At 44.4% G+C, this 21,482-nt stretch overlaps 1 protein-coding gene across 1 annotated transcript in view; it reads right to left on the minus strand.

Annotated features, from left to right (window-relative positions):
• Positions 1 to 21,482, minus strand: part of KRCC1 (lysine rich coiled-coil 1) — a 110,771-nt gene that overhangs the window by 26,412 nt on the left and 62,877 nt on the right. Inside the window, exons 2-3 of the mRNA XM_033952199.1 lie at positions 17,392 to 17,498; positions 85 to 186 (exon numbers count right to left, since the gene is read on the minus strand). Of these exons, the coding sequence (XP_033808090.1) occupies positions 85 to 186; positions 17,392 to 17,498 (209 nt within the window). The remainder of the gene's footprint in view (positions 1 to 84; positions 187 to 17,391; positions 17,499 to 21,482) is intronic.

A 21,482-nucleotide genomic window follows, 5' to 3' on the forward strand; every position in this document is an offset into this window, starting at 1 on the left:
TCAAGTATGATCTCAGTTAGAAGAGCTTAATACTTATGAGACTTGTTTGATATTGTCTCCTCCAAACAGAAGAGGAAAACTCACATGAAAATTTACATGGTCCATTTTTTGTTTCTTAACAGGTGTTTCATCCTGCTCCGGGTGTATCTGAAAGTAAAGACGAACCTTCTGGGCATGTTTTTTACCCTAATAAAAAAATAAAAAAAAAGAAGAAGAGTACATTGAATAAATTGTGACATAAAGATTGTCATTTTTGAAGTTTCTAGATGTGTAAACAACAACATTTATACCATCTACAGATACCTTTCATATATGCTCAAACAGTGGTCTTAGGCCTAGATGCACTAAAGAGGATCTGTAAGACCGTGTGGGTCTGCTCCGATCCGATTTTTGGCTGATTCAAAAAGAGCTATTCTTGCACTAAAAAGTCTGTATGCAAACGATTCATGTGGAGGTTTGTTGTAATCCCTGACTCTGCCATCCGATTGATCTCTGTGAGAGCAACTCCCACACATGCGCAGAGCTGGCAGGGGAAGCCTGAACAGCTGAGAGACAGAAGACTCCTGCTTCTCAACTGTTTGGGGCAGGATACCTTTTTTTTTCTTTTTCTAATGGGCACAGATGATGTGTGTGTTACATATGCAATGTCTTCCCCATTTAAGAAAAGAAAAAAAGTTCCCCCTCTCTGCCAATGACCCTCAATAAATGTGGCACCGGGGATTCCCCCTCTGCGCTAGCACAAATCAGCAGGAGATATGCCCATTCCCTCCTGCCATGCTATCCCCCGCCCGAGATAAAACTGCAGGAGGGGTGCCTACTCCTTCCTGCCAAGCTGACCCCCCCGCGGCACTGAAATGGCAGGAGGGATGCTGACTCCCTCTTGCCATGATGCACCCGGGAGGGGAAGGCCTGCCATTTTGGACAGGTGGCCCTTGGAGGATGATGGAGCATCCCTCCTGCTCCCAACTTCCTTGAAAGGTATGGGGGAGAGGGGTTCGGAGGACACCCGGTGGCAGTTAACATCACCTCTTATCACACCTTAAATACAAATCTTAAGGTGTGGTAATTGCAAAGCTTGAATTGTAAATGTCATGGGTGGAGCAAGCATCTGTCCTACATTTTGTGCACAGGGCAGATATTTACAGCAGAGGTGCAAATTATACACAACAGAGAGCCTGGGCGCAACACAGCACTGCCCCAGCCAAAGTAAAAAAAAACAAACCAATCAGTTATGGTCAGTAAAACTCATGTCCATCACCTTCCCCTGAACACAAGACCCCTTGATCAAGACCTGCCCAGCAGAAGACTGCTTCTCTCCAGTCAAGTCCCTTTACCTTCATCCCAGGGCTTACCTGGGGATATCCCTGGTAAAGCAAGAGTGGCCTCCCTCTACCCTGTTGCCACTGGGGTTCAAAATGGCAGCAGTGGCCCTATGGTCGAATAGCAACAATCCTACATCCTGAATCTCTCATCTAATGGAAAACGGCGAATTTCCAATCTATCTTGGTCACATCCTCATCTTGCCCATTGTAAGATGGGCATCCCTCCTGCCTTTTTTTTGTGGGGAGGGAGGGTAGGGGATGTTTGGTGCAGGGATGGGCCTTCGGTGGTAGAAGGGAGTGGGCATCCCTCCTGCTATTTTGCTGCCGCAGGGGGAGGGGTGGTTGGCATGGCAAGAGGGAAATAGCATACTGGAGGTTTTCAGTAGGTATGGGGGGCAGTGGTTAAGGTCACAGGCTGCGTGACTGTATTTGTTGTATAGTTTGTTGAGATCTGACCATTGTATAGGTGAGAAGTGGGACCAGGTTCTGTCTGCTGCTACTGATTCTTTCTCTGCGGGAGGAGATGAGATATCTTCTAGCTGAGTAGGTGTTCCATTAAACGTGGCTCTGAAATTTGTGATCTTATTTTTGAAGAATGTGGCTAAAAGGGTGGCTGAGGTAGGGGGGAAGTTGTTATTGGTCAGATATGGTGTGGTGTCTGTGAGTTCTTTTAGTAACTGGAATAGTTTTTTTGTGTCTTGGGATCCTTCCCCTATTTGCTTTGTGTAGTATGTCTTTCTTTTTTTTCAGCTTTTGTTTGTATTTTTGGTGCAGTATTCGCCATGCTGTTTTTGTGGAATCTTGGCTACTTTTTATCCATTTTCTTTCTAGATGTCTGCATTGCCTTTTGAGTTGGAGTAGTTCGTTGTCGAACCATTTGTCTGGTTTTCTATGGATTCTGGTTTTGGATTGCTCTGGGGCTAGCTCTTCTAGGGTTGCTGTGCATAGATGGCTCCATTGTGAGATGAAGTCTTAGGGATTATAGTCTTGGATTATGGTGTCTGTTTCTGACCAGAATTTGGTGGGGTCGATGTATTGGCGTGAGTTGTAAGTTATTTTTTGTGTAGTTGGTTTGCTTTTGTTTTTGGTCCAGTTGATTTTGAAGGAATACATATAATGATCAGACTAGAGGGAACGGTACCAGTATCCATTTGATGTGTGGATTTCTGGTTGTATGGGTTGTTGAGACATGTAGGCTGCAATGTCAAGTTGATGTCCTTTTTCATATGTGGCTTGAGGGTCTAGTATCTTGTATGTTAAGGCCTCGAGGTATGATAGTAGGTTTTCTACTTGTTTGTAGGATTGGCTTTCGAGGTGGAGGTTAAGGTCTCTTAGGATCAAGTTGTAGGTTGTCGTTAGTGAGTTTCGGTATATAAAATCTTCAAATTTTGGTTTTGCTGTGTTCCAGTTTCCTGGGGTTATGTAGCAGAGCATGCATGTTGGTATATTAAGCTGTGAAATAAACAATGTAAGAGCTGGTGAGGGGTTGAGTACAGAGGAGAGGGATATGACAATGTCAGCAGGGGGGTGGCAGGTGTCTGGGGAGAATTCATATGACTGATGTTGAGAGAATTTTCCCATAGTTCCTTTCATAAATAGTAGGCCTGATTTGGAACCCACTATCTCACTACTGCAGCCAATAAGCTTTGATGGTCCTGGCTTCAGCAAGCAATGTTAATTTAAAATCTTGGGTCTCTTTCTTTTTTTTCCCCAACATTTTTTCTTTATTATTGCTTGCACCTGTATGGCTGTATGTCCCTATACATATTTTACAAGAGGCTCTGCATTTCAGGCATTGAGCATGTGCTGACTTGATCATCCCAAGTCCTCTCTCCATGATCTATCTAAAATGGGTCTTTAAAGATAAGATTATTCAGTTTGGACACCTTCAGTGGACAGGTTTCCTTTCCAGCTCTTACATGTGTGGTTTCTATGTCAGTGAAAAGGAAGACACATGAGAGGAGATATAAAAATATGCAGTGTGAGGAAGAGGCCCTTTATAATATCTTCTTTTACAGTAGAAAGGAATGGTTTGCTGAATCAAGGGTATTGCATCTGCTCCCATGAGTCTGTTGCAGGAGATACTGAGCACTGTTTTCAGCACCTCCTTCTTCTCCCTGCTCTCTGCTGCTCCCCAGTGAGTTAGTTTCATAGCCGCCAACAGACCGACAGGAGAGAACAGAGAGAAGATTGCCCCAGCAAGCCTTTGATCTGCTCATATAAGAAACACACAACTCTCAGCATGTCATGAAGAAGCAAGAAACAAATAACAATCTTTATTAACAGTAAGCCACAAGCACCAGTGGAACTCAGGGGGAAGTCCCTAGGGAACAACATTCAAAATACAATGTATTCCAATTTACCACAACTGGCAGAAAGTTTAGAGAAGCAGCCTTCAGGCAATAGATGGTACAGGCAGGTACATCAATAATGATGGGTGGGGGCTTCAGCATACCATCTACTGGAAAAGATATTATCAGGGTAAGAAACTAATCTCGCTTTCCAGTGCAATAGGGATGGTATCTAATCTAATCTAATCCTTAGGTTTGTATACCGCATCATCTCCAAGGCAAGAAGTCCCCAAAACCCTGGGTGGGAGAGATAAGCCTGTCTTCACTCTATAAAACTTGGTGAAAGTGTGAAGGGACGACCATGTCGTCACCTAACAAATCTCATCCAGTGGACTCGTCCTAGCTTTAGCCCAAGAAGAGGCGATTTCTCTTGTTGAATGCATTTGAAGAGCGAATGGAGGCTGCATTCTGCAGACAATATAGCTGATCTGATCCATCTTGAAATGGTGGCTTTGGAAGTCAGCTTCCCTTTCTTGGCTGGATTCATCAAAACGAAGAGGTGGTCCAAAAGTTAAAAATTATTTGGAACTTCTAGGTAACATAAGACAGCCCTCTGGACATCCAGCACCTTTCAAGATCTTGTCCTTCTTAGAACCGGAGGACTGAAAAGCTGGAAGTCGAATTTACTGGCTGATGTGGAGTGCCAAAACCACTTTCAGAAAGAAAGGATGGTCTGCAAGGAAATGCCTGCCTCTGTGATCTACAGGTAAGTGTCCCTACAAGACAAAGCTTGAGTTAGGAGACATGCTATGCAGAAGTAATGGCAACCAAAAAGACCATCTTAAAAGTCAGGTCCATAAGGGTGGTATCTTGCAAGGGCTCGAACAGGTGTCGTGAGAGCCTCTCCAACACAATGTTCAGAGTCCAGAAAAGATAGGGCTGGGAAACTGGAGGCCTGAACCTCAGAGCACCCTTGAAGAATCTTCAAGGCGAGGGAAAGTCTGGCACCTTGTTACCCGATATAGGAAACCCCGGACACTTGAACCATCAATCTCATTATCTAGCCCTTCCAGCAGGAAGGACAGTACAACCGATACAATCAAAACCAGGTCCAGGTGCTTCTTGAGGCACCACCATTGGAAGGCAATCCCAGGCCTTGGCATATGCCGCAAATGTGGCAGGTGTCTTAGCTTTAAAAAGCATACATACCACCATATCTGAGTATCCTTTCTGGCTTAAAACCAAGCACTTAAGAGCCATGCCATGAGATCAAAGCACTCCGGATTTGGTGGGACGAATAGACCTTGAGACAGGAGTCCTTAAAGTGGCTGCAGTCTCAGCAGGAAATTGATTTGAAGACGCATCATAGAAACATAGAAATAGACGGCAGATAAGGGCCGCTCATCTAGTCTGCCCACCCCAATGACCCTCCCCTACCTTTCTCTGTGAATAGATCCCATGTGTCTATCCCATTTGGCCTTAAAATCAGGCACACTGCTGGCCTCAATAACCTGAAGTGGAAGACTATTCCAGCGATCAACCACCCTTTCAGTGAAAAAGAATTTCCTGGTGTCCCCAGATCCACATACTAGGGGCACCGGGGCCAGTCCTGAGCTACCGGGATGACATGAGCCTGATGCCTGGCCACTCATTTCAGGACTCTTCTCACCATGGGCCAAGGAGAGAACACATATAGGAGTTCATCCACTGGCCACGGCTGAACCAATGCATCAATCCTGGTGCTTCCTTGCTTGTATCTGCAGCTAAAGAATCAGAATGCTTTCTTGTTCCTCACAATCACCTTAAGGTCGCATGTAGGGCTGCCCCAAAGGTCAACAATGGTCTGAAACGACTGATGCAAGAGAGACCACTCTCCCAGGTCCAGAGTATGTCTGCTGAAAAAGTCTGCCTGTACAATTTGCATGCTGGTGCCATGTGCCGCAGACATGGCCAGAAAATGAGCCTCTGCCTACAAGAGGGCCTACACCTCTATCTGAAGCTTGGCACTCCTGGTGCCTCCTTGCTTGTTGACGTATGCCACCGCTGTGACGTTGTCTGAGAACACACTGACTGCCTTGTTCAACAACCAGGACTGAAACCTTTCCAGCGCCAATCGGATGGCTCGGAAGTCCAGCTTGCTGATGGACCAGTGGTGTTGCGATGAAGACCACCGCCCTTGAACTGGATGGTTTTCGCAATGCACCCACAGCCCAGAAGGCTGACATCTGTTGTCAGCGTGGTCCAAGAGACTATCTGATGAGGCATCCACAAGGCCAACAACTGAGAATGTAACCACCAGGCCATACTACAGTGTGCTGCTGCCATCCAGGGCAGCCGAACTTGCAGAGGGTCCTTCTGTGGAGACCAGCAAGAGAGAAGGGAGTGCTGCAGAGGGTGCATATTTGCTCTCGCCCAAGAAACCAAGTAGAAAAAAATAACTGACTGGGGGCAACAGAAAGCAGGGAGGAGGAGGTGCTGAAGACAGTTATGAGTATCTCCTGCAACAGACTCATGGGAGTGGATGCAAGACCCTTGGTTCTGCATACCATCCATATTGCACTGGAAATCTGTATTATTGTATGCAAAGAACAGCATGGCTCAAGGCCTCTGGTTCTCATGGGCCTCATACCTAGCTAGATTCTTCTGTCTAATGAGTCTTAATTATAGACTGTTTTGAAAACCACAGCTGTACTAGATATAATGGCAGTAATTGTGACTAATATGATTAAGCCCCCCTTCCACTATCAGATCTCCACCTCCCAAAAGACGCAACCCCTTCCCCAAAGGCTTACTGGGCAGTACTTGTGGTATAGTGTGTTCATGGACAGGAGTGATCCAGAGTTGCTCCTGCCTTTGCTGACACCTTTTCTCAAAATGGCATTTCTAGTGGTAGTCCCGTGTGTTAGAGCAATAGATTATTCTACATACTCTTAAGGTCTGACTGACATAAAAATCTCAGTTTTGACGCAAACTTTCCAGTTGAGACAGTAGGCAGGTGGAGAAATAACTGATAGGGCAGGGTTAAAAAATGACATATTAGCAAACATATTAGCAAGGTAAAAACCTAACTCTTTTTCTAGTGCAATAGGTGTGTCATTATGGACAGCAGGGACGTTCAAAAGCAACACTGAGGACCCAAAGATGGTGTCCTCCTGTGATGCCACATCCACTCTGTAGAATTTGGAGAAAATGTGTAGTGGACCAGGTTGCTGCCCTACAAATCTCTCTGGGTAAAATCGCCCAAGCTTCCGCCATGAAAAAGCCATACTTCTTGTCGAATGCACTTTCAAGGAGATTGGCAACTGCTTGCGAATTCATCTTGAAATAGTAGCCTTGGACACCGGTCTGCCGAATCTAGCCTTACTGGTGAGCACAAGCAGATAGTCAGAGCTCATTAGTAACCTTCAGTTTTCTCAGAATCTGGGCCTTTTTCTTTGACCCTGTGGACTAGAACACTGGTAATCTTACTTTTTGATTGACATGGAAAACTGATGCAACCTTTAGCAAAAAGGACAGGATTGTATGCAAGGAAACTCCCACCTCCATGATCTGGACAATGCATGTAGCTCCAAGACTCTTCTCGCTGACGTAATGGCCATGAAGAAAATGGTCTTGCTGGTAAGATCTATCAATATTGCCTCTTTAAATAAATTCATATGAAGCATGACAGAGTCCATGTAAGACCATGTTAAGGTTCCACGATAGAAACGGTTGTTTTACTTGTGATCTGAGCCTTTGCTCCCCTTTTGGAAATCTGGCTATTTTGACTATGTTAGAATGAGAAGCCAGAGGATCTTTGTGTTCTTGGACTCTGAAGCACAAGAGGCCCACCACTTGGACCCTGAGTGACACCATTGTGAGGCCTTTGTCGAGATCTACTTGGGAGGAAAGCCAGCACTACTGAGATCGGAGCACTAAACGACTTCACCTTTTCTTTCATGCACCAATGCTGAAATGTCTCCCATGCTTTGGTGTAAGCGGAGACTGGTCGTAGGTTTTTTCACTCTGAGGAGAGTAGCAATAACCATCTCTGAATATCCTTTATGCTCCAAAGCCAAGTGCTCAGGAGCCATGCTGTAAGAGCAAAGCGATCCGGATCTTCTATGACCGCTGGGCTCTGAGAAAGAAGATCAGGATGTACCTATAGTTTGTGACTTTTGTCCCTCTGTAGACATACCAAGTCCTCATACCATGGACGATGTGGTCAATCTGGTGCCACAAGCACCACTCTCCCTGTATGGCTTGCTATTCTTTGGAGTATCTACCCTATCATGGGCCATGAAGGAAACACATACAAGAGCTTGTTCTTTGTCCACAGCTGAATCAGATTGTCCAGCTCTGTGCTTCTGGGCTTGGATCTTCGACTGAAGAAGCAGTCCGCTTTCTTGTTGCTCACTGTAACCATCAGGTTGAAAGTTAGGCGGCCCCAGTTATGAACAATGGCTTGGAACACTTTTGCAGATAACGTCTACTTTCCTGGACCTAATGGCTGCCTGCTGAGGTAATTGGCCTGGATATTGTCCCCTCCCACTACATGCGATGCGGAAATCAATTGAATATGGAGTTCTGCCCATCAGAACAACAAACGGGCTTCCAGACGCAGCTGGGCACTTTTGATGCCTCCTTGGCGCTGTAGCATTGTTTGAGAAGACTTGGACCACCTGTCTCTCTAGACTCTTCTCCTTCTTCTCCTGCTTCTGTAATGCCAATTGATAGCCCGAAGCTCCCATTGCAATGAACTCCCCAACCGAACAGGCTAGCATCAATTATCAGAATAACCCTTGAGGTTATCTGGAGGGGTGTATCTCTCCATAATGACTGTGGATGGAGTTAGGAAGACATACTTTTGTGGGATTCTGGGGACCACGAGAGTGTCATCTGAAGAGAGTCTGCAGAGATCACTGAGACAGCAGCACATTCTGAAGGGGACACATGTGAGCCTTCACCCAAGGAACTACATCCATAGTCGCTGCCATGGAGCCTAGCACCTGGAGGAACTGCTGAGCTGATGGGGGTGGTCTGGCCATCATCTCTATATTCTGAGAGCAAAGCTTCTATCTGCGTGCCTCTGGAAGATAAATATGGCTTTCTGCTATGTTGAATAGAACTCCCAAGTATTCCAGGAATTGGGACAGACCCAGTTGGTTCTTGCAAAAATTCATGATCCAGCCCAGGTTCTGCAAGACCTGGACCACTTGATTCATTGCTCTTTCTTCTTCAGAGAACAACTTGGCTCTAATCAGCCAGTTGCCAGGTATGGATGCACTTGTAATCCTGTTCTATGGAAATATGCAGCAACCACCACCATCACCTTGGGTAAAAGTGTGGGGTGCTGTTGATAGACCAAAGGGAGGCGATGAGAACTGGAAATGTTTCTTCAGGACATAGAGTCTCAGGAACTTCCTGTTTTCTGGAAATATGGGAATATGCAGGTAGGCTTCTGTCAAGTCTAGGGAAGCCAGACATTCTCCTGGCATTACCACTGTGATGACCGACCACACTGCTTTCATACGAAAGCAAAGAACTTTCAAAGTCTTGTTGAGGTGAGATCCAGTATGAGTCTCCAATCTTCTGAGTTTTTGGGGGGCACTATAAAGTATATGGAGTATCTGCCCAAGCCTGATTCTTTGGGCAGCACAGGTGCTATGGCCTGAAGTTCTATCAGTCTCTGCACTGTTGCTAAAATTTTGCTCGCCTTCTCTGATAACCCCACCAGGGAGTCTAAAACCAGTCTATTAAGGGTTGGGCAAACTCGAGCTTCCTAACCTCTCTGAATGATCTTTAGGACCCAATAGTCTGACAAGAACTGTGCTCAGGCCTCCGCATACTCCGAGATCCTTCCTCCTATCATCAGGGGAAAGGCTGCGGTCCTGGCGTCATTGTATTTTCTTGGATGCTGGAATGGGATGAGATCTGGAAGCTTGGTTTTGTCTCGATCCGGTAAAACTTTGTCTGAGAGGACTCTGATAGGATCTCTGAGATAAGGCTCTTCCTCCTGAGTACTGATGAAAATGCCTAGAATTAGATTGCCCAGAACCTCTTGTGGTTACTGGTCTGTTGTCAGATAAAGATTTTGGCTAACTATCTGCCATGTGGCCACAAGATTATCCAGATCCTTTCCATACAACATTTGTCCTTTGAAGGGAAGTCTGCTGAATGTAGCCTTAGAGGTGGAATCTCCTGCTTAGTGCCTGATCCAAAGCATTCTGCTGGCTGAGATCGAATAAGCTAAGACACTGCTCACGACTCTGATTTTGCAGATGTCATTATACTCTTTTACCCTTTACACATCACTTGTATGTATCCGTTCATATTTTACAGCTTCACATAGCATTTTTCCTTCCTTTGTTCAAACTTATATTTTCTAGCTGTGATTGGTTTCCTCCACACGCTCATGTACATGTGAATATTCTCACGTTTATTACACCCTTTCAATTACAACTTTTTTAAAATAATTTTTCCCTATAACTCTCACCTTTGATGATAATGGATTCACATATTCTTTTTAGCTGATTCCAGTTGTTATCCATCAGGTTTTCTTGTATATAATACCAGTGGCGTACCTAGCATATGTGACACCCGCGGCCCATCATTTTTTGGCACCCCCCCATCTGTACGAAAAACATGATTTTTAGTAACAAGTCACACATCACATATGAGTACCTAGGAAAAGGCAGCATCTTACATACTGCAGTGAGCAGTACAACATCAATACATCCATTGTAAAACTAAACAAGCCAGACTAGTACAGATCAATCCTACACCATCAATCCTAACAGAAAACCATGTCTTTCGAACACACAGAACAGAGAAAACACCTTCACCTAGTATGGAATATGTCATCACAAACTAACCCCTCCCCCTTTTACAAAACTGTAGTGTGGATTTTAGCCATGGTGGTAACAGCTCTGACGCTCAGAATTCTGAGCATCAGAGCTGCTACCACCATAGTTGGCGCTAAAAAACGCTCCACAGTTTTGTAAAGGGGGGATAAAATAGAAATACATAGACAAAGGTTAAATTGAACCAGCAAGAAGCAGGACTCTGCATACAATGCAACACCACAGAAACAGGGACACATGCCTCAAAAAGCAATAAATAAATAGAAAATTTTTGTTCTACCTTTGTCTTCTCTGGTTTCTGCTTTCCTCATCTTCTTGTTACTCTCTTCCTTCCATCCACCGTCTGCCATCTCTCTGCCCCTATATGGCATCTTCTCTCCTTCTATGCCCCTTCCAGAAACTGTATGCCTCCCCCTTACATCTCTCCTTTCACCCCCATTGGTCTGGCATCTCTCTCCTCTCCTTCCCTCTCCCACACCCACACCTCTCTTTTGCAATCCCTTTCTTCACATAACTTACTTCTTCCGGAGCAAAGCCAGCAGACGAGTCATCGGTGGACCTTCCTGCACCTCAGTGCATCTGCCAACTCTGCCCTAGAGCAGTGTTTTTCAACCTTTTTACACCCGTGGACCGGCAGAAATAAAAGAATTATTTTGTGGACTGGCAAACTACTAAGACTGAAATTTAAAAAACACATTTCCGCCCCTTCTCCGCAAGCTCAGGCCCCGCAAACCATCTGATCCCATGTGCACAAGTCTCAGTTATGATTTTATATTGAACATATTTTATTAAAGTATAAAAAGAAACAATATTCTGTACAATTGTCATTTTATAAATATACAGAGCAAGGACCAACAAAACCCGTCTCCCCTCCCCTTCACATATATCCCCTCTACTATCAAGAAAACTGAACAAGCCAAATTATTATAGAATGCTACACAGAAATATCATGCTAACAGAATACTGCAGTCACACATGACAGGAGTAGTGTTAGGGGAGTGCAACTAGGGCAACTACCCCCTGGTCTGAGAGAGCCCTAAGCCAGCTAGAATTTAAAGAAGCACTGCCTGGGCTTTGCAGTCCCCAGTTATGTCTCTAGCAGGATATATATTTCAAATCTGATATATTCTAATGACAAAATAGAAATAAAATGATTTTTTTCTACCTTTTGTTGTCTCTGGTTTCTGCTTTTATCTTCTTTTCACTCTTTTCCTTCCAGCGTCTGCCCTGTCTCTTCAATCCAGCATCTGCCCATTCCATCCACTATCTGCCCCTTCCAGAAACTGTCTCCCCCTGCCATCTCTCCTCTAGACCCCTCCCCCTTTGGTCTGGCATCCATCATCTTCCCTCCGTTCCCTCATGGTCTGGCATCTTTCTCCTTTCATCTCTCTTTCCCTCCCCCCTGTGGTTTTTAGCATCTCTCTCTTCTCATTTCCTCCGCTCAGATCTGATATCTTTGTCTCCTTCCCCGTTCTCTGGCATCTCTCTCTCTCCTCTCTCTCTTCCCTTCTCTGGTCTTCCTTCTTTATTTTCTGCCTCCGTCTAAATTAAATTCTTTCTTACTATGCAGTCCTCAGTTTCCCTCTTTTCACTATGTCTACCCCAGCATGCCACCCCTTTCCTTCACCCCTCCACTATCTCACTAACTCTATCTTCTTCCTCCATCCAGCATATGTCCTTTTTCTTTATCCCTCTTTCCATCCAGTATGTGTTCTTTTTCTCCACTTCCATTCAGCATTTGCTCTCCCTTCTCCCCACTTCCATCATCTGCCCTCTTCTCTCTCCCCTTCTCTCCACTTCCATCATCTGCCCCTTCTCTCTCTTTCCCCCCACTTCCATCATCTGCCCTCTTCTCTCTCCCCACTTCCATCATCTGCCCCCTTCTCTCAATCTCTCCATCCACCACAGGCCCATCTTTCTCCCTTCCGATTTTGGCAACAAGATTGGCAACGCCCCCTCCCCACCCGCGATGACACTTAAGATCGGCAACGGGCCTCCTTCTACCTCCGGCATCAACAGAACTTCAGATCGGCAATGTGGTGCTCAGTCAAAAGTGGAAACAGGAAGCTGAGTCAGAAGGAACCTTTTGACGTGAGCACTAGAGAATGACATGGGGAAAAAATCTGTCCACGTCACTGCACCGTCCCCTTCACTGCTCCCGCACCGTCCCCGCAGCATCCATATAAGCCTCAGTACTACAATATTTAGCTTATTCCTTCCTTATAAATCCAAAGTTCTGGCTGCTGAACTGGAGAAAGAGATATTCAGCTGGCAGGGCTTTGTTTATAAATTTTTATCAACACAACTAATATAGTACTTTATCCTGAAGCAAAAAAAAAGAAAAAAAAAATAGAATTTTTTTTCTACCTTTGTTAACTGGTTTCTGCTTTCCTCATCTTCTCATTCAATTCCTTCCATCCACTGTCTCTCTTCTCATTTGCTCTGTTACTGTGCCTCTCTCTTTCTCCCCATTCTAAATTGGTCTGGCACCCATCTTCTTCCCTCCTCTCCCCCCCATAGTTTGGTATCTCTGTCTTCTTCCCTTCCAGCATCTTCTCCCCACTCTGTTCCCCATTTCTCTTCAGCGTTTTCTCCCCACTCTGTCATCCCCATTTCCCTTCAGCGTCTTCTCCCCACTCTCTCTTCCCCATTTCCCTTCAGCGTCCTTCTCCCCCTCTGTCTTCCCTATGTGCTTTCAGCATCCTTCTCCCCCCCTCTGTCTTCCCCATGTGCTTTCAGCGTTCTTCTCCCCCCTCTGTTTTACCCATTTCCCTTAAGCGTCTTTTCTTCTCCACCCCACCTTTCCTCCCTTTCTCCCTCTCTGTCCCTTACCTTTGTGGCGCTTTCACACCCCCCCTTACCTTTGTGGCGCTTTCACCTCCCCCCCCCAACAGGCCCGGTCCGACAAACCTCCCTGCCCTGTGGCCGGCGATGTCTAAACTGCCTTCTTACAGCAGCCTGAGCATTGTAGTTGAATATGGCTGCCGTAAAGGTTGTCTCTGATGCAACTTCCGGTTGCATCAGAGATGACTTTTACGGCAGCCACACGCAGCTTCAACGCTCCTGCTGCTGTAAGAAGGCTCAGAGGCCCTCCAGATGTGGCAGGAGCTCATCAGGGCTTTCCAAAACCAGGAAAAAGAGGACATGTCTGGGTTTTCCCGGATGCATATTTGGAGTCCCCCAAACACTCTCATTCCTACAGCAGTCTACAGAGGGTTCCAGCTGCTGATGTTTGCATTCCCTCACCCCACCCCACCCCCATATGCTCAGTTTAATTAGAACCCCTTGCACATATGTGATTGGGATTGAACTGAGCATTCATGGGGGAGGGGGGAGTGCAATGCTGGTGTTAGCAGCTGTTAATGTGCTGTTGACTAATGCAGGAATGAGACTGCTCTTGAGGGGGACTCCAGAGAGGACTCAACTGATGGAGCCTAGGTATTCATTTTTATTACTTCGGGAGGGGGTAGCAGGTATAGAAGAAATTAGTGGATTGTGCCCACCCAGTCCACCCAAAAATGAAGGTTCTAGCTGGAGAGACAGAAGAGAGGAGAAATACAGCATAGGAGGAGGGAGAGATAGAGGCAGTGCTGGATGGGAGAAGAGAGATAAGCAGCAGGAATGCTGAATGATTCAGTGGGAAGGGGGCAGAGAGATAGGGGCAGTGCTGCATGTTGGTGGGGAAAGAGGAGAGACAAGAGGAGATGATGAATGGGGAGAGGTAGAGAGGAGATACTGGATAACAGGGAGAGAGAGAAAGGCAATATTGTATAGGAGACGAGAGAGCAAGATGGGCAATGCTGGATGTGGCAGGAGAAAGAGACCGAGTAATGGTGAATGGTACAAGGGAAGAGGAGAGGGAGAGAGAGAGAAAGGGGGGCAATGCTGCATGCCAGAAGCAGAGAGAGAGAGAGAGAGAGAGAGAGAGGCATGCACGGCTAACACAATTAGAAAAAAGAATGAAATAGCCAGACAGCAATGGTAGAAAAAAAACTTATTTTTAATTTAGGATGAAGTAATGTGTGGTAGCTGTGTTAATCCAGTTTAAAAGGTTAAAAAATAAATTTTAAAAAGTGGAAAATAAAAGGTGATACCTTTTTATTGCACAAAATACATTTTTTGACACGATTTCAAAGGTCAAAACTTCCTTCCTCTTTCAGGTCTGGACAGTATAGTATTGTTATAGTATGCTTGTCCTGATTTAAGGAAGGAGGTTTTGGCCTCTGGAAACTAGTTAAAAATCTAATAAGTTAGTCCAATTTTAAAAAAGTATCACCATATTTGCACTGTATGTCCAGGAAGATGCTGGACTTGGAAGCTAGGCCTGTCTGAGAATCAAGTGCTAACATACCCCCTCCTAGCATGGGTGAGCTTCAGAGCAGATACCCCCGCTGCCAGCGCTAAAACCCGCATTATGCATTAGTGAAAGAGGGGGATATTTGTCCTGTACAATATTTCCTAATATGTCAAATATTGTTCTGTATTGTAACCATGGTTAACAATAAATATAAATTTATCTGGGGGCCATGACTATGGCAGAAGACTGTGGGGACCCAGCAGCTGTGGCGTTGCTCATTGCCTAGGGGTGACTATGAGCCGTTGGGAGTGCCGAGATGTGACTGTGAAGGCCACCAGAAGCAGGACGCAGAAGATTGCATCAGGCTGTGAGTTTGTTGGGCCGCCACAGGGCCGCCAGTCTGCCGTGAACCTGCTCATTGCCTAGGGTAGGCTGATTGAGGCGCTTGGAGCACCAGAAGTGGGCCCGAGTGTTGATGCGGCCATAGGAGGAGCTGCAAGTGTCGGTCGCGTATATGCTCATCGTCATTGGAGTTCTGGCGGCTGCGGCGCAACTTGATGGGGCCTGTTGGGGGGATGGGCGTGTGAAAGCGTCAAGAAGGTAAGGGAGAAAGGGAGCCGATTCAACTCGGCGGCGGCAGTAAGGAGGGGAGGGAGCGTGATAGGGACCGGGCCGGCTGTGCACCTCCCCCTAAGGCTGCACCTGGGGCGGACCGCCTCCCCGCCCCCTTCTTGAAACGCCACTGTTTTAATACATTTTAGGTATGTATTTTTGCTTTCATCCAAACCAATCTATTCTCTCATTCTCCTTTCTTTTGTCTAACAATTTATCTCACTTACTTCACGCCCTATCACAAATAACAATTTTTATGCACATTTCACTTATCTCACCACTATGTTCACATTATTTTCTTTACGTATGCTCACGTTACACTCTAAGAATTTTGCACATTATTGTTTTATATTACAGACAACTTGAATCACACACTGTATCTTTTCACTTCTTCTCACATTATTTCTTTGTTGTCACATTCCATAAATTTGCACATTATTGCTTCATATTAAACATAACTTGGATCATACATTAGTTAGTTTTTTTCACATTATTACTTTACTGTTACCAATCTTACTCACACATAATTTTATTCATACATATTCAATTGTTCATATTAAGACCCCTGAGGAAGGAGTGTTTCTTCGAAACACGGACTGTCGGGTCCGGGTTCATTAATCCTTTTGGATACAAACTGTTTTATGACTATATTTATATTTATTTTTTATGATTGTTTATTAAAGACTTGGCATCTTGTACATCATCACTGCAGTTTTTGTCTATGCTTATTAAGCCACTGTTCCAGGGCTCTGGAAGAGATTTTCTCCTGGCAGACGAGCCCCCCAATATCTCCTCAGCCCTAGAGACCCGCGAGAAGGCTAAGATTGAAGCTCCCACCCCCTTTCATTTGCTGTGGTGCAAAGGTGCTCTTCTAGCATCCATCCAGACATATTTGGCATGAATTAAGGGTAAAAGAACCTGAGGAATCCATCCCTGCCAGTTTTGAGGCAAAGCGAGGCATTTTGAAGGGTCTGGAGAACTTTGAAAAAAAAATTCATAAATCCAAGATGGCTGTGATGGCAGCGTTTTGGTGCCAAAAACAGGATTTTAGAGGTGGGGACCCTAGAGGAAATGGCAGAAACCTTCAAAAACAGCTCTTTCAGACAACCTCCCCCCCCCGATTTTGTCAATAGGCTGTAATAGCCTTACTCACTGTGCTCTGAAGGTGCTGCAGCCTGCCTCAGCTCTAAGTAGCAGCTGAAACTGGGAGAAGAATCACTGCTTCTGCCAGTTCTCCAAATGCTGAGATCTTTGGGCTACTGGACCAAAATCAAACTGATACTCAACCCCCACGGAACTGCGCATATGAAGGGGGGAGACGAAAGCCCAGCTGGCACCCTGAAAAGCCCCGTTGAGCTCTTTGAGGGAGCCTAACAGCCAGTGCTCAAGCCCCTGTGATTCAGTAGCTGAGCTAAGCTACTTGGGATATGGACCCTGAGCTCCACATAGTTTTCTGCAGGTAGGCCATACAGGTCTCCAAGGGATTAACCTGCCAACTGTTGACCCAAGTCTGCTTCTTCTCTACACAGGCAGAGCTTATTCCCATACTGGGATGATGTGGTGCACCGAAATCCACAAAAACCACTGAAAAATAATACAGAGTAGATCAGAAAGATACCTTTCAGCTCGCGAACAGAAGGAAAAACTGAAGGGGGCAGAGAGCCCTCTGGAGGAGAAGTTGAAAATCTGGAGTGGATTCCGTCTGCATAGCTTGTGAGCGTGGGGAGAATATCCTACTGTCCAGAATGACACACCTATTGCACTAGAATACAAATGAAGGGCTCCTTTTACAAAGCTGCAGTTGTAACCACTGCTGTGGTAATTGCACTGATGCCCATAAAGATTTAATTGGCATCGGAGTGTTTGACGTGCAGCAGCCGTGACCACATCTTTGTAGAATTGCATCAATTTCTTACCCCAAGTGCACTAAAAAAGAATCATTATATTAATATTACAGAAGTGAAATCACATGTTCTATAAAAGTTATCAAAATAGCACCTTGTTTTATACCTTCATATACACCATACCTCATAATGTGAGATTCTTTGTGACTCAAATTGCAACACAGCACCACAGACTTTACAGAAGGTGTCTGTAAAAAGATCCTTTCTAATTTGTTCATCCAAAATGTTTTCTGTGTAAGAAAGAGAAGCAAAAAAAATCATTTTATTATGCTATTTAGTGCTATTTGTATATTTTTTCTCAAAATAATATATTTATATGGATATTTAATAAAGCTGTTTTAAGCAGTTTGGGCAGGTGATAGAGTTGAGCAACTGTTAGCACTAAAACCAGCCAATGTGATAAAACCTCTGTTCTAGCTGCTTAGCACAGGTAAAGGTTGGACCTGAATGGAGATGTTGTATGGCAAGCCCTGATAGTTGGGGCACAAAACCTTACTGCACACTATTAGGGCTGCTGGTAATGCAAATGCACCTACTGGCAGTACTTTATGCGTATGCAGCTCCAAAAGAACTGACATTCTGACCCCCGTTTGTAGCAATATCCTTCCCCTGATCCAGCACCATCCAGAAAAAATCCCCCTCCTCCATAAAGAGCCCTCATTGAAGACTCCACTCCCTTGATCAATGTCCCCCTCAAAAACAGTCCCCTCAATCAACATCCTCTTTTGAGGGTTAGAGCCCAACCGTCAGCCATTCTCTGACCCCTTCCCCAGGATTCTTCCGAGATTTTCCTGTGATGAAAAAGGCTGATTTGGATTTAGTGGTGATCATGGAGAACTATGACTGGGATATTGTTATACAGGAAGGGAAAAGAATGGGATTTGTATACAACGCTGCTTATGTCTAGTAGTGCTATAGAAATAGTAGTGCTATAGTAGTAGTACTTGTATACCATTTTTTTGTGGTTACACATTCAAAACGGTTTACATACTGTATATACAGGTACTTTTGTACCTGGGGAAATGGAGGATAAAGTAACTTGCTCAAGGTCACAAGGAGAAGTGCTGGGGTTCGATCCCACAACCTCAGGGTGCCGAGGCAGCAGTTCTACCACTAGGTCATTCCTCACCTATAATCTGTTCGGGGAAAGAAAGGGTAGGAAGAAGAGGAGGAGAGGCAGATATGGAACAATGCTTGGGTACCTGAATGTAAACCGCTTAGACAACCTCCACTGATAGGCAGTATATCAATAGCTAATAAGGTAAGGAAGGAGCACTGAGTCAATCTGGACAGAGGGAATGAAAAATGTATTTACATAGATGTGATACACAGGCCTCCTTCATATACAGAAGAAGTTGACATAAATTTAATTGAAGACATTCAAAATATAGCTGTAAAAGGGGGAGGTACTACTAATAGGTGATTTTAATATGCTAGATATTGATTGGTGTAACCCTATTGTGCGGTCTCCTAGAAATAGGGAGATCCTGGATTCTCTACAGGGAGAACTGTTCCAGCAGTTGGTAATGGAATGCAGCGGGATGGGGGCCATACTGGACTTAGTGCTTATGAATGGGGAAAGTGTATGTTATAGTGAGTGATCATCTGGCATCCAGTGATCACTGAATGGTGTAGCTTAATATTAATATAGGTGTAGATGGGGCTCATTCACAAATGAAGGTTCTAGACTTGAAATAAATTAACTTTGCTCAGATGGGGGATTACATCAAGGAAGAGTTATCTGCATGGGATCATCTGGATGAAGTAGGAAAGCAGTGGGCAAAACTGAAAAGGAGCTATTATAAGGGTAACAAACCATTTTGTAAGGAAAGTAAGTGAAAGGAAAAGGATGTTTTAGTTCTCAAAAGCAGTAGCTGAGAAGGTAAGGAAAAAGAGGTTTGCTTTCATAAACTACAAAAAATTGTAGAAAGAGGAAGACAGCCAAAAATATCTGGAAAAGTTAAGATAAGCAGGTAAAGTGACAGGAAAGCTAAGATGAATATGGAAGAAAAAAAAAATAGCCTTGGAAATAAACAAGAGAAGCTGCCTTCACACCGGTAAAGAGCAAACACAACAACAAAGGTGACCAATTGATGTTCAGTCTTTTTTATTGTAGTGGACTCGACATGATTGTGTTTCAGCCATAAAGGGCCTGCCTCAGGAGTCTTCTTGTAAATCAATTCATACAATTTTCATAAACTTTCCAACACACCGCAGATAGTAGCAGACACAGTTCATCTGAGCTGCAGTTTATTAAAGCATGTGTTGGAAAGTTTATGAATTGAATTACAACAAGATTCCTGAGGTAGGCCCTTTATGTGCCGAAACACGAACATGTCAAGTCCACTACAATAAAAAAGACTGAACACCAACTGGTCACCTTTATTGTTGTGTTTGCAGAAAAAAATATCCAACACAATAAAAAGAAGGAACAAGACATTTTTTCAGATATGTTAGTGATAAGGCAGAAGTGCAAAAGTGTATTGTGAGACTCAGTACAGGGGAGGAATATGTAGAAACTGGTAAAGATAAGGCTGAATTGCTTAAATATTTCTGTTCAGTGTTCATGGCTGAAGCAAAGGGAGCAGGACTGCAGAAGACAAATGCAAATAAGAATCGTAGACTGAACAATTTTCAGAGGACTGTGTTCATGAGGAGCTAGCAAAACTCAAGATGAACATAGTGATGGGGTCAGATGGTGTATATCCAAGGGTACTGAAGGAACTTAGGGAAGTTCTAGCGGTACCAATGGCTGACCTTTTCAATGATTCTCTAAAGTCAGGAGTGGTACCAGAGGATTGGGGAAAGGTGGAAGTTGCCTTTCTCCACAAATTGGAAGTAAGAAAGAGGTAAGGAACTACAGAGGACAAGAGTGTGGCACAGTGGTTAGAGCTATAGCCTCAGCACCCTGAGATTGTGGGTTCAAATCCTGCACGGCTCCCTGTGACCCTGGTCAAGTCACTTAATTCTCCACTGCCCCAGATACATTAGATAGATTGTGAGTCCACCACTATAGATAAGGAAAATGCTTGAAGTACCTGTATATAAACCACCTTGAGTGTGGTTGTATAACTACAAAAAAGGCGGTATACAAATCCCAATCCCTTTCCCCTTACAGGCCAGTATGACTTCTGTGATAAGTAAATTCATGGCAATGCTTTTAAAACAGAGAATAGTGAAGTTTCTAATTCAATAGACAAAGGACCTGAAGTGACATGGATTCACTAGAGGCAGGTCTTATCAGACCTGATCAATTTCTTTGATAGGGAAACCAGCGAATTTGATAGAGGGAGAGCGCCAGATGGTGTATTTACATTTTAGGAAAGCTTTTGACACTGGTCCACAGGCGTCAAAATAAGCTGACTGCTCTTAGTATGTGTCCCAAAGTGACAGACAGGAATTAGTTAAATGGAAGGCAACAGAGGATAGTGGCAAATGAAGATTGCTCTGAGGAAATGAATGTTAACAAAGGTGTGCCTGAAGGTTCTGTTCTTGGGCCTGTAATTTTAATAAGCGATATTTCTAAAGGGCTGTCAAGTAAGATTTGCCTCTTTGTAGATGATACCAAAATCTGAAATAGGCTAGACACCACTGATGGTATAGATAACATGAGGAAGGACCAAGCAAAGCTTGAAGAATGATCCAGAATTTGGCAGCTAAAATTTAATGCTAGGAAATGCAAGGTTATGAATTTGGGCTGCAAAACCGCGAGGGAACAGTACAGTTGAGGGAGTGAAGAACTTCTGTGTATAAAAGAGGAGTGTGACTTGGGTGCAATAGTATGTGATGATCTTAAGGTGGCCAAACAGGTTGAAAAGGTGATAGCAAAAGCTAGAAGTATTCTTGGGTATATAGGGAGAGGTAAGGCCAGTAGGAAAAAGTAAGTAATGATGCCCCTGTATAAGACTCTGGTGAGACCCCATTTAGAATATTGTATTAAATTCTGGAGACTACACCTTCAAGAAGATAAAAACAGGATGGAGTTGATCCAGAGGACAGCTACTAAAATGGTCATTGATCTTCATCATAAAGCATATGGGGACAGACTTAAAGATCTCAGTATGTATACCTTGGAGGAAAGGTGGAACAGGGAGAGATGACAGAAAAATTTAAATACTTAATTGGAATAAATGTGCATGAGACAAGTTTCTTTCAATTGAAAGAAATGAGGGGGCACAGAATGAAGGTAAAAGAGGAAAGACTCCGAAGTAATC

This window comes from Geotrypetes seraphini, chromosome 1 (genome assembly GCF_902459505.1).
Source record: "Geotrypetes seraphini chromosome 1, aGeoSer1.1, whole genome shotgun sequence".
Classification (NCBI taxonomy): Eukaryota; Metazoa; Chordata; class Amphibia; order Gymnophiona; family Dermophiidae; genus Geotrypetes; species Geotrypetes seraphini.